Raw genomic sequence first — 13,227 nt, forward strand, 5'->3', positions numbered from 1 at the left:
AGAGAGCTTAGAAATGAGGAAAATGGTCTGAAACCTTTACGTCTTTTTCTTCTTTTTTTTTTTTTTTAGTTTATTTGGTTGTTGTTAGGCTTTTCCCCCAGAGAGGTTTTTGGTTTGCTTCTTTTTAAAATTATAAATAATGCTTTAAAATGCAAAAAAATTCACACTCTTGCAAGCACTGCAAGAAAACTGGGCAGGAAGTACAGAATTCTATTGCAGGTTTATAGTCATGTTCTTCAGAGCTGACTATAAACAGTAAAAACTCACAGAGGAGCAAGAAGAACTACAGTGAGTTGCAGATTAACCATAATCGGATATCTGTTGTCAGTGAAATTAGATATTGCAACAGTTTGAAATGGAGAAATTTGATTCCTTTCAGCCAATGCCCTAGCTCAAGAAAAATACACCAGATTCTCCAATGCAGTGAAATGGAACAAGAAAGAAGGGTAGAAGAAATTACCTAGATGAATACTGCATTCAAATAGCATACAAAGCACATGCAAGGGCATTCTTACTGCTGAGCTACACACAGAAAGTTTCTTTTCATGAGCTTCCATAGAGGAGATTTGCTAATTATATTTTTTAATATAATTATAAAACATCCAGGGAAACAATTCAAGAAACAATGCAGATCAGTCTATCTTTCTTGTTTTGACAAAATTAATTGAAACAAATGTACTCAAGAGCTAAGATGCAGACACCTGTGGAAAACAAATAACTGAAAATGCCAGCCAATGTGAGCTCTAAGCAATTACAATATAAAATAATCATGGTGTTGTTACAATGCATCTATTTGATGAACATTTATACATGTCGATGCATAAAGCTAAAGATCACACTGTTCATTTTCATACAGAGCAGGTGTGGTTTCAGATGAAGAATATGAATTAAGATTTCCTTACCTTATAGGATGGCAAAAAGCACAAAATTCCTTGGCCCACTTTTTGACAGACCGAAAGCAGAAGTGCTCCCACCTCATCTTGGAATTCAAAGGTCTCTGTGTGCTGGAAGGTGGCACACAACTTCCGTCCGTTAGGGCCTGCTCCAATGGTGCCAACCCAAATCTGGCACAGTTTGCATAAAAAAAAAAGAATTTAATGTACAATGGGTGACACAAACTGTACAAAATTACACTAGGTTAAATAATGACATTTTAACATGAATGAAATATTTGAGGTATTTCTAAACAAACTAATTCCACTACTTAAACACAAAAAGAGAAAGTGCAGTAAGTGATGTAAGTTGCCTGTTACCAAAACCACATGTTTAAAAATCTGCACTAATCCAAGTATGTTCTGTACATTTCCTTTTATTTACAGAATGAGTTTATCATCATTTTTATTTTATTGTTTCTTTTACAATGGCCAGCATGACACCACAGGAGAGGAAACACCCCCACCAAAGTTCACCTGTGAGTTCCGAATAACATGATTTGCCTCCAGCTGAATAGAAAACGTCACACCAAGCTCTGAAGCAAACGAATCCATTGGAGAGAGCGTGCCAGAGGTCAGAACAATTGTTCTAACATCACTTAAGTTTGAAAAAGCCTAGGTTGGAGGAAAAAAAAAAAGGAAATCAGAAAACCAGTTCAATCACTTTAAGATCTTGTATGTATTTATCACTTCATGCCTTCAGCTTCACACTCAGCTTACCACAGCAGGATTCAAGCACCAAAAATTCAGCATGTGGACAATGGTCTTCTGCCGCAAACCCCTCTTATGCCTGGGCCGTGTAAAGAAGGCACTTGTATCTGAAACATCAGCTTGGTTTTCGTTCATCCAAGTGTATGTTTGTTGTAGAGCAACTCTGTAGTCATCTGCATACCTGTACAGAGACACAGAAATAGCAATAAAAAGTACAAATTAAAAAAACTATCAGCATTAAGCTCAGACAAAGCAATGACGGCATCACTACAACGGATTTACAATTCAAGTATAAGAAATGGTTTTATACTTGCAGATTAAACAGTGAAACTTTGCAGTCATTAACACTTAAAAATAAGGTTTACATCAGAAATGTTTAGTAACTGCTGGCATTAGCAGTCAGGACATCAAGCCAGTCAAACAATAAGTGCTATGCAGAAAAACAAAACCCATGCATACTTAACCAGGCAACACATCACAAAAAATTACATCTAACTTCCAAATAAATCTCTTCAACATTTGAATTCATTTATGAATGAAAAAACAAAAAGTTTGCTAGTATTTAAAATCTCTCCACTAACAGATTTTCCAAAACTTTCTGCAATGTTAATTTTGCTCAGAAGCCAGACACCGTAACTGAGGTGTTCACAAATGAGAGGCAGTTTGGCAAGCAGCTGGATTTCCCACCACTGCGCGGCTCAGGCTGGGTTTGCACTGACCTGCTTTTATCTTTAAAAAGACAGAAAAAAACCATGAATAACCCCTTCAGCACAATTTGAGTGGCAGAGCTCACAACTGGGATCTCAATAAGTTCCTCTTTACCAAACACTGAGACTTTTTCTTCTTTTTGCAGGACAGTAGTAAGATGTTTCTGTAAGAGGCAAACAAATTCCACATGAAGAGCACTCTAAAGATCTTCTCAAAAACAAAGCTAAAACAGACACAAGATTATCAGCACATGGTTTTCAAAGCTCACCTAAAGTACCAATAAAGACAGACTGAATACAGAATTGGAAAGGAAAAACAGTGTTTTTAACATCCTTGACTTATACAGAAAGGAGGGATAAATCTGAAAATAGAATCACAGAATGTTAAGGTCTAAAAGGGATACTGAAAGATCATCTAGTCCAACCCCCCTGCCAGAGCAGGATCACCTATACCAGATCACACAGGGGAGTAAATACATTTCAGCAGTCAATAAAAATGCAGATGGATAGAACAGACAAAACTATCACTGACTCAACAGTTCAATTTAAATCATCGCACATGATCAACCATATCCTTTTAACCATTGATTCTCCACAAATTCCAGTAGCTCAAGTGGATCACTCCTGGTTTTCATCAGGTATCATTTTCAGACAGGTTTTCATTGTTGCAATAAATTAAAAGATGTGTTAGAATTTAACTTATGGACACTTGAAGGTGTTTAACAGCAATAGTATGCATTCTGCTGCTTGTTTCTAACAGCACACAACATTACCTGTAAAATGGGAAAAGTAATGCCAGTTATTCCCATCTTGTACAAATGGTTGAGCATTTCTTTTCCACCCCAAACCTTACAGGCAGTTTCATACCCTCTTTCTACCAGTTGACTGGAGCTCTCCTGTAACCAGCTGTAAAAAGAGAGAAATCAGATTTAATTTCAGCTTTGCAGGTACAAATGAAGTCTCACTGCACCAGACTTCTATGGTGATGAGAAATATTTTACTAGATCTAAGTGGAGAGATTCTGCTTTTCCTCATGCCAGGTTTTCACTGCTGAACTAACTTCTATGCAGCTGCTCTTGATGCAGCTCATTCAAGTGAGAGGAAAATTTGTCCTTATACATTTACATTTTATCATCATAGAATATCTTTACAATAAAGGATTCAAATATAAATTGTTCTTATGATATAACAAGTCAGGCTCACTTCAGAGGGATTTCTGCTGTACTTTTACTCCCACAAGTTGGTTTCTCACCCCTGTCAACTGCAGGCTTTCCTATTAAGAACAAATCTTGAGGCATGGAATGAATACTTTTAATATTTGTACACAGTAAGGGAAGGCAGGGCAATAAAAACTGTGTATCTTAATCTACCTACAGGTATTCATAACTCTGCTACAATTTCAGAAGAGGTGGAATTGTACTGACAATGCAAAATGTGACAGGACTTTCTAAAACCAAAATCAAAATAGGCAGAGCATCTTATTTGTGGCAGAGCGAAAATCTTTCTAGCTGAATGTGTCCTCCATCATCCTTGCAGTATGACAGGACCTGCCCTCTGTCTAGACAAGCAAGCAGGCTTCCTCCCTCTCAGGAAATGCCGAAGCTGTCTGCTCCATCAGCCAGCAGGAGGCATCAGAAAGACAGATGTCATTTCTACAACCCCTCCAAATATTGATCTGTAAAATCAGCTAATCATTATCAACTCAAGTGACTGATTCAGTTCCAGATTTCCTGTCCTGTCACTGCAAATAATCTGATCAATGGGACAAATAAAAAAAACCCTTTCCTTTTGAGAGGTTAAATGCAAATAAACCCCCATAAATACTGCCACGACAATCACTTCTTTGGCTCTACTTTGCTTTATCTTACAAAGGAATGATGATCACTAACACAAGCAGAACTTCACCAGTGTAGTACTCTGCCCCATTTCCTCAAATGTAACATCAAAAAGCCCTGGAACTAAAACTAGGAAAAGGCCACTAAGACATAAATAAAACAGACTTATGATGGATAAAACATTTCAAGAAATGTAAAACTTCTGTTTCCCTGTTCTGAACTTCAAACACCATCACATACCTTTGAAATGGTAATGCTGTAAATGCAAATAAAAACTTAACACATCAACTTTCTAATACTAAAATATCACCAGAAAAGCAAATGCTAGAAGAAATTTTGTCTGTTTACATCTAACATTAAAACACTTACTTGAAATACCTGTTCATTTAATTTTAGAGTAAAGCAGTAAGCATAAATAAAATTATATTGGCTGCCAGAACGATAGCTAAGGATTTGAAGTAAAAATTAGCGCATGCACTATTTTCAGCTGAAGATGGACCAAATGTTACACACATGCCTTCAATTCCTGAAGGTAGCTTTGTTCCTTTCCTCCCTACCAGAAAATCCCACAGTTGACACAGCTTCTCCACTGAACTCAGTCATTTGCCCAGGTAAATCTGCATCTCAGAAGTTTGCCAGCACACCTCTATCCCTGTATCTTCAAATTCCTTAGAAAGGCCATCTTAGCACCTCTGTGGCACTGAGCCCATGCCTAAGTGCTTTCTGGAATGAGGGCACAGGATCTTTATAACTGAAATAGGATTTTTCTCCTTAGCCATGCATTTGGCAATGCCATGTCACTATGCAGCAGCATTTTACCAATTACTGGCCATTTACACCCACTACTTTCCTTCCCAACAACTGCTTTTCTTGCTGTTGGCAGATTTGCCAAGACAATCAACCTTAGTTTTTCTGATAAGGTTAAAAAGCTTGAGGCAATCAAATCTTCAGCTATGCTGTTCTCATCTTTTACTTAACCATAACATTTGAAATATCCAAGGTAGGAGAATCAGCTGCTGCAAAAAAGAAAAAGTCACTTGTCTCTGTGACAAGAACATCAACTCTCAGAACTAAGAGAGGACAGGGAAAACAGTCAACTACTTGCTGTAGTGTCCTCCCAAGTCTATTTCACCACCTACTAATGCAACAAAATGATGATCTGACAGGCACTGAATTAAGAGTTCAGTTCCCTTCCAAGCCCCTTGTATCATTAGTCACTTTTCTTGTGCTGACTTTGCTGTTCAAGGTTTCTTTAGCAGTGCCTTTCCAAACTCTTTTGGTCTCTAGATACCTCAAAAGAAAGGTTTAAAAATTGAGACTTACACAGCTGAATTCCAAATTCTCTGGGAGTGACAGACTCTTCTGACATGGTTTCAACTCTCTTTTGTTTCTACCCCCTGCAAAATAATTTTGCCCTTAGCCTCTTATTTGTTTTCCTCCTTCCTGAGCTTCTGACCCCAATTGCTCTGTTCCATCTCCTCTCGTGATCCTCAATTTCTGCTCAGATTTTCCCTTTCCAAATCAGTCTATGCAGTTTCTGGGGTTTACCTTCTTTTTAGCTCTTACTACCTTTTCCCCTACACTCAACTCAAATAGCTCAACACTCTCTGGATTCCTCAAATGAACAAAAATCAGGTAGCTGCACAGTTTGAAGTATACCTCTGATGTGTTTTACCTCATGCAGTAAGCAGTAAATTGCATCAGCAAAAGGAATCAGAATAATTTTTTAAAATAGCGATTAACATAACAGAATGAAAAAAGTTGCCTTACTTTGTTAAAGAGCAGCACACAGCCCGTAAGGGCTCATGATCCTTCTGTCTGATGTTGTTATTGACCATGAAATCCAGCTCTTCTCGAGCAGCTCTTAACTGACTCTCTGTAACACTGTAGCTCACTGACTCCCGAGCACAATCCTCAATGTTATGGGCTTCATCTAAAATGACTACTTGGTCTTTTAGGTTAATATCCATCTAAAAAAGAAAATTATTATCTAGTAAAATAGAGTGAAAGACATTAATGAGAAACAGCATCTAACAGGATCCTGCTAAGTTCATATTCTACATCGCAGTGCAAGCAACACAAAGCTTTCAGCTTTTTTGTCCAGTTTCTGTAACCTTATCTCAGCCTGGATAAATGTGAATTTATTACAGCCTTCATAAACTAAGCAATTGTGAAGCTTGCAAATGTTTCTTTTCCATTGATTGAAAAAAAACCTACATGTGACTGATCAGCTGGAGTATGAGATCAGTGGAAGCATGACATGGAATACAGGAACATTCGCACAGGAAATAAAAGGAAAAAAAGGAAAAAAGAGAGGAAAAAAAATCTTTAAAGCCGAAGTTTTGAAGACAATATTTCAGATATAAATGGGATTTTGGTTGACTGTAGCCACTGAATATTACGTTTTTAACTTCCCTCTAAGTTCAGTTGTTACAATCTGTTCCGAGTGTACTTACGCTCTCTCGTATCTGTGGGTCGAGGAGATAGTTGTAAGGACAAAACACAATATCTGCGCCCACCATCAGTTCTCTGGCTGCAAAATATGGACAGGCACGAAGCTTCTTTCCCAGGCTCACTAGATCTTCAATGTCCCAGGCTTGATACACCCGATGTGCAGACTGTAGAGCATGGTGTTCACCGAGTTTATGAGCACCATGATAATAAAGACAGGACTTGCCCTAAAAGCAAATAAGCACAGAGAGTTAGTGGTTATGAAAAATAAGGAGAAACAAGTAAGGTTAGACCCTCCAAGCTGTTACAAGCATTTGACTTACCTCCTAGAAACATTTCTAACAGCTCTTTTCTGTGTCAGACAAAAATGAAAAACACATCACATCAGAAAGAAAACAGATAAATCCATGTTCCTGTAACGTGCAGCACTAAACAACAATTCTTTCTTCTTCATATACAAAACTAAAGATAATGTTAGTCTTACTAAGAATGTTAGCCCAGCAGTCAGAAAGATTCTTCCTACCATCAGAATTTTTTCAGCATTGATACCATGATCAACATGTTCTAACAATTAAGAATACCAAGAGATATTTAATCAGCATAAAATAAAGTAAAATTCTCATAATTCATTCTAACTCTTTAACTCCCTTTCATTTTCCTGTCTTTAAATCAACATTCATTTTATAAACCAAATTACTCACATGTTTTCCTTCCAGCAATTCAACACACATTTCATTCCTGTTACTGCCACTGCTAGACACTGTTGGATGAATACAGGTATAATCCCTGCTGGAAAGAATTGTCATGGAGACAGTGGAATATGCTGTTCTCTTCAGTTCTCTGGTAATTTGGGATATTTGCTTGTGCGTTCGTGTGCCAAAAAATATTTTGGGCACAAATGACCTCTCTCCATTTTCCTTCTTCTTTGTGCTACCAATATCTTTATCAGTTTCTTTTCCAGAAGAGCAAGAACACTCAGTGCAAGGGCCAGAAGACTGCAAAAACAAAATTTAAAAAAAATTAATAAAATTCCACTGTAAGATGGACATGCTAAATCTGCATGGGGTCTGCTTAGAAACTGCTCTCTAGGGCAGCTTGAGACAGGCTGTTCATGACCAGGCTGCCCTGTCAACCTGCAAAAGGTTTCAAAATGTTAAAACACGCACACTATGTCCTCACACCTGAAAATCCTCAGCTTCTAGCAATCGCTAGGTACAACTTTATTGTAACCCAATCATAGAAAGAATTATTATTCCAGTGGAGTATTTACACAGGTGAATAGAGCAAATAAACAGCTCACGTTTTAGCTTTAGTATAAGGAAGGACAAGCGTCCAATGATTTCAGTGAGGAAACTTTGGGACTGGACATCTAAAAATATTGAGAACGTTTTTCCTTAAAGCAAGCAGAAGAAATCTAGGCAGAATAACGAAATCTGTTTGCAGATAAAACAGACTACAGCATGTAGACTTCATCAGAAAAAATGTTTGCCATCCCATTAGAGTCTAGGCCATCTAGAAACTATGAGAATAAAAAACTCCTAGGAAATAATTCTAACCAGTACCTAATCCTGTGAGACATTTGTAAAAAGACATTTTTTTTTCTTCCTAAGAACAATCATCTTTCATAATCTGAAGCACTGGAACAACAGGCATGAAATTGTAATAATTAGTGTGACAAGACACACAGCAAACAACTCAGGAGTAACCATGGCCACTTCCCATACAAAGTAATTCTTCTAGTGTAAAATTGTTTGTATTTAGTTTTCAGGTGAGAGTGCAAGTAACTACATGGTACTCCTCCCTGCCTTTTCGCTGTAATCAGTAAGATTAGCCATTATAAACAAATGCTAAGTCATGCTGTGTGTTACACCACAGTCCTGGGGCTCAAGCTGTCTTTCAGCCTCCGCTCTGAGGAGAAGCAAGTTCGTGTTACCCTTGGTCCCACTCAGCCTTGTCCGCCATTACGTATTACAATACATGAGAGAAGGCATCTAAATGTAACCCGTCTGGAGCTGTCACTCACTGGGATAAAAGCTTCACTGATGTGCCAAATAAACAGGCCCTCAAAGCAGCTAAAGTTACACCCATGCTGGAATTGTTACATTCCCCTCTCAGGTTGCCAGTAACAGCAGATTTCATTACGGTGTGCTGCCACATTAAATAGCCAGTTCCAAATATCCTGCCTTCTATATTGAATAATTACTTATTCACTGAAAGGATAAAAAGAAGAGTTATGAATGGGGCTCTTGTCAACAGCAAAGCAGGAAACAGCTGACATATGGTATATGTTACATATGTGGCAATACCCTGGGCTGGACTCACACAGAAAACTGCAATGCAAACTGTACCTTGATATTTCTATCATCTCCACTCTGTTTTGCTCTTTAAAATAACAAAAACCACATTTCCATGCTAACAGCTAATAGAACTGAAGTAGTGACAGTGGAGGGCCTTTAAGAACAGGTTGATCTTTTAATTTTGATTGAAGTCAGATTGTGTTTTCAGAGGTAAAAAGAAGACAGAGAATTCCAAGATGACAGCACTCCACTAATACTTCACCGCTAATGCCAAATGAAAGCAGTAGGAAAATATTGAGACAAATGTAGTTATTGTGCAAAGGAAAATGCAGTTCAAAAATATATACATAAACATGAACAGCAGGATCTGCTATGATTTTTTATATATATATTTCTATTTTATGAAAATAATTAAAAGTGTTCTTATGTGAAAGGCTAATAAATTAAAGTATTTTACAGGTGACCTTAAAAGATTTTCTTTAAAAGGTTTGAAGTTGGTATAACTCTGGCTTTAAGAAGCACTTAAGCCACTATTCCAGTTTTTAAATGCACCTCTAACTATGAAAACTTTTTGTTGGTTTTCTTTTTTTTTTTTTTAAATCAACATGGAGAAACTCATAAACTCAGACTGATTTTATAGGAAGCACTAAGAGTATAAAACTGCCTGTGGAGTCATAACATTTCTGAAAGCCACAGGCACCATTATCCCCCAGATAAATAAATACATAAATAAAAGCTTTTAAGAAGGCCCTTTATGATAGAGAAACTTGAAGAAAATGGTTTAAAAGTTGAATTCTGCAGGTTACTTGCACATGATTTGAGTGTGTCAATTTGCACTTGAATTCTTCATCAGGCTTTAGAAAATGGTTTGGCCAGCTTAAATTTTATTAAAACCAAATTGGTTTTGGTTCTGTAATTCTATCAAAATCACCCCCAGGGAGTGCACATAGAATTAAACTTGGCTAGGGACACAAAGTGGAATATGAAGAATTTCTTCAGGCAGCTAGAGAAGATGTGGGGCTTCTCCAAAAGGAGAATGGAGACATGGTCACAACAGATACAGAGAAGGCTGAGGTGCTCAACAATTACTTTGTCTCAGTGTTCACTGGCAAGGACTCCAGCTGTATCTCCCAAGCTCCAGAAGATACAGGTGGAGAGTGGGAAAAGGAAGATCTGCCCACAGTAAGCAAAGAGCAAGTTCTAGTGGAAGGTGTCCCTGCCCATGGCAGAGGGGTTGAAACTGGATGAACTTCAAGGTCCCTTCCAACCCAAACCATTCTATGAATCCATGAATTTACTGTCGGTATCACGCAGCAAACTGTGACGTGGTGTTAATCTCCCATTGCTACAGCAAAAGGGAAAGGAACCCTCTGCAGCTGAACAGAGATAACTCCTGTGTGGCAGTTTCCACAGCAGTGTTGCCTCAAAGTACAAGTTTTTAGACTCACAACACAGAGATGTTCTACAATAAACTTAGAAAATGTTTCAATTTATTTATGAAAGAATTGCAGGGAGGTTGAGTAGAAATAATGAAGACAAAACTATTTCATAATACCTTCTGGCTTCAGAACTAAACCTGTTTTCAGCTGGGATAGAGATTTTCATTTGGAAGAGGGGAAAAAAAGATACTTCTCTATTTTCTGCAGTATTTAATCAGAAACATCCAGTAATAGATGCTGGAGAGATCAGATACCAGGCTATATGGACCCTAGGCTAATCCAGCTTGTTTTCACCTCTGTCATGGGGCAGATAAAACAGTCTATCACATCAATATTTATACAGCAAAAACGTGGAAGTCCGATTAAAAAAGGAATAATCAAGTCCACCAACCTGTCCTACGTGTAAAAGAGCTAAACAAACACTGAGGCTATGATCTTTGAAACACAAAGAGGTAAGAGGAGTTCTTCATATCTTCATCTACATTTCCCAGTTACAAAGGCATCCGAATGATACCGCAGTGAATACCTCTTGTGTGAAATATCACACAAGCACAATCTAGTAAGATATCAGCAGTGGCATTAGCAGAGCTTTTCAGCTATTCCTTTATGAGCTCTCAAAAGCACAGTATTCTGCTGCTGCTGCAGCCTCTTCATTCAAGCACACAAAGCAGCTGTTTATCCTCTCTCAGTAACCAGCAGGTGAACCCGGTTCAATATTTATCACAGGCTTTCACAGATCACTGCTAACCAAGCAAACGTTTTAATTAAGCTGGAACTTGCTTCAAAGAGCTCATTCAAAATGTCAATCAGCAGGAAAAGGATCAGATACGGTGTCAGGTGAGAGCATGTAATACAAATCCACAACTTTCTTCATCCCATCGTGGTAAATTAGCCCGTTCTGGAGTCCAGACCCTGATTGTAACAGGCTGCCAGTCTCCTGGAATGTGTAACAGAAGTCACTCAAACTCTATTGTGAGGGTTGTAAGCAATATGTTAAACTGCAATGGGCTAGCACATTAAGACAGATTCTTTTCACAGTTGGTTTTTGATACCCCAAGTGTTTGTTACACTACTCTCCATTTACTGTTTACTTTTTTTACCTAGTATAAATGGGGATTCCTTAACCCAGCTGCCCCAGTTTCTCAGACCGTATGCTGTGACAGAAGTAATCAAGAGAATACCCTAAGGGTATAATTTCTCATCTAAACTCACACCAGAACTGCCCTCTCTTGCAGGAATTAACAGCAGAACGACAGAAATGGATTCCCAGGCTCTGGACTGAAAGTAGCTAAGCACAGGTAGCCACCTTGGAGAGCAGATCCTCACCCATTGGATCTACACTGGGCAGCACCTCTCATGGCTCCTACAACCACCAACCCCTTCTCTCTCTTGGTCTATAAAAGAAAGACTTCACAAGGAACTAAATTTTCTTTAAGCATAGGACTGAACAGAGCAAAACACAACTTCATTAATTGCAGAGTTATCTCACTGATCAGGAAAATATTTTAATTGTATTATTTTATCACCCTAAACACATAGTCCATTATGATAAGTGTTACACAAAACCTCAACTGACTTTATTTCATGTGCTACACTGGAAAAGCATTTTTAATGGTTTCCTTACAGCCTAAGCTGTCTTAATGTAGTTAAGCTGCAGAACTACTAATGATAAATAAGGCCTTACTTCCTCCAGTTGTTTCTTGGTACCAGACAATTTCTTTGTCTGCTAATGTAAAAGTTCATCACAGGAAAATGAGAGCTTAGTTTTTCATTCTTAAAAAGAAACTTCAACAGAAATGAACACTTTTATTTCTTCCTAGGTTACTTCTTTCTAAAGATACAGTAAATAAGGTTTTGTTTAAACTCTGAACAGTATACTCTGCTGTCTGCAAAGCCAGAGCCATGCACAGCACATTCTCACACACATATAGCTCAACTACTCAAGCTCTGACTCACTATTATTTAGCACTTTGTCAATCTATACTAAAAGTTCTCAGCACATTTTTCAGATACCCACACCGAAGTACCAAAGCAAATTTTCCAGTCAAGGAAGGAAGGCCTTTTTATTAGAAAATCAACAGCACACTCTGCTGGCGTTTGGATTTCAAACTACCAGCTGCAGCTCAGTGGCACAAAGCATTTCAAACCCTCTTGAAAATCTACAGAGCTTTCCAAAACTGCATTTCAGGTACAATCTCTTTCTGATTGGTTTGTTTGGTTTGTTTATTCTTGGGATTTTTAATTGCTCTTGAACAAACAGTTCCAATGTAAAAGATACTACATAATTACTTACTGTTTGGGGAGAAAAAGCAGAGGTTTTCAGGCTTTTTTCAGGGTGAACAACCAGCTCTCCATTTTTTCTCTGATTATGAACTTCTAAAGCATCAACTAGCTGCACTCCTTTTGCTAAGCAATGACGTTTTCTAATCTGTTGGGGAAAAAGAGTTCTGTGATCAAATGCATTGGACAGAGCTATGTACTCACACCAGCAGTCAGAGACTTTGCTTCAACTTCTCCACTGAGTTTTTCGGTGACACAGCAAATATTTGTTAAGTTTAACCAAATCTAAGCCACACAAGTCATTTGGGAAAAGCTAAAATGTTTTAATTACAAAATTCAGTAACAGCAACAACAAAAAATGTGTTATTATTGCTGAGCTTTCCTTCTCTAATTCTTCCCTAATTTTCCACTGTTACAAAATACTAGAAAGATATAAGAAGAAAACTTCCATAACTAAAACAAGAAAAAATTCATGTCACATTGATCTAAAAAAAAACCTTTAACAAGAGCAACCATCTGAGCAATACTCTAAAGCAATGCAAAAGCTGCTTACAGAGCACATATGAACAGGAGCA

General features: G+C 37.8%; 1 protein-coding gene across 1 annotated transcript in view; it reads right to left on the bottom strand.

The window, feature by feature from the left end:
* Positions 1-13,227, bottom strand: part of BRIP1 (BRCA1 interacting helicase 1) — a 105,262-nt gene that overhangs the window by 89,513 nt on the left and 2,522 nt on the right. Inside the window, exons 5-13 of the mRNA XM_054394355.1 lie at positions 12,666-12,800; positions 7,338-7,631; positions 6,642-6,863; positions 5,956-6,155; positions 3,124-3,256; positions 2,363-2,514; positions 1,653-1,824; positions 1,410-1,547; positions 903-1,064 (exon numbers count right to left, since the gene is read on the bottom strand). Of these exons, the coding sequence (XP_054250330.1) occupies positions 903-1,064; positions 1,410-1,547; positions 1,653-1,824; positions 2,363-2,514; positions 3,124-3,256; positions 5,956-6,155; positions 6,642-6,863; positions 7,338-7,631; positions 12,666-12,800 (1,608 nt within the window). The remainder of the gene's footprint in view (positions 1-902; positions 1,065-1,409; positions 1,548-1,652; positions 1,825-2,362; positions 2,515-3,123; positions 3,257-5,955; positions 6,156-6,641; positions 6,864-7,337; positions 7,632-12,665; positions 12,801-13,227) is intronic.

Source organism: Indicator indicator, chromosome 30 (assembly GCF_027791375.1).
Source record: "Indicator indicator isolate 239-I01 chromosome 30, UM_Iind_1.1, whole genome shotgun sequence".
NCBI lineage: Eukaryota > Metazoa > Chordata > Aves > Piciformes > Indicatoridae > Indicator > Indicator indicator.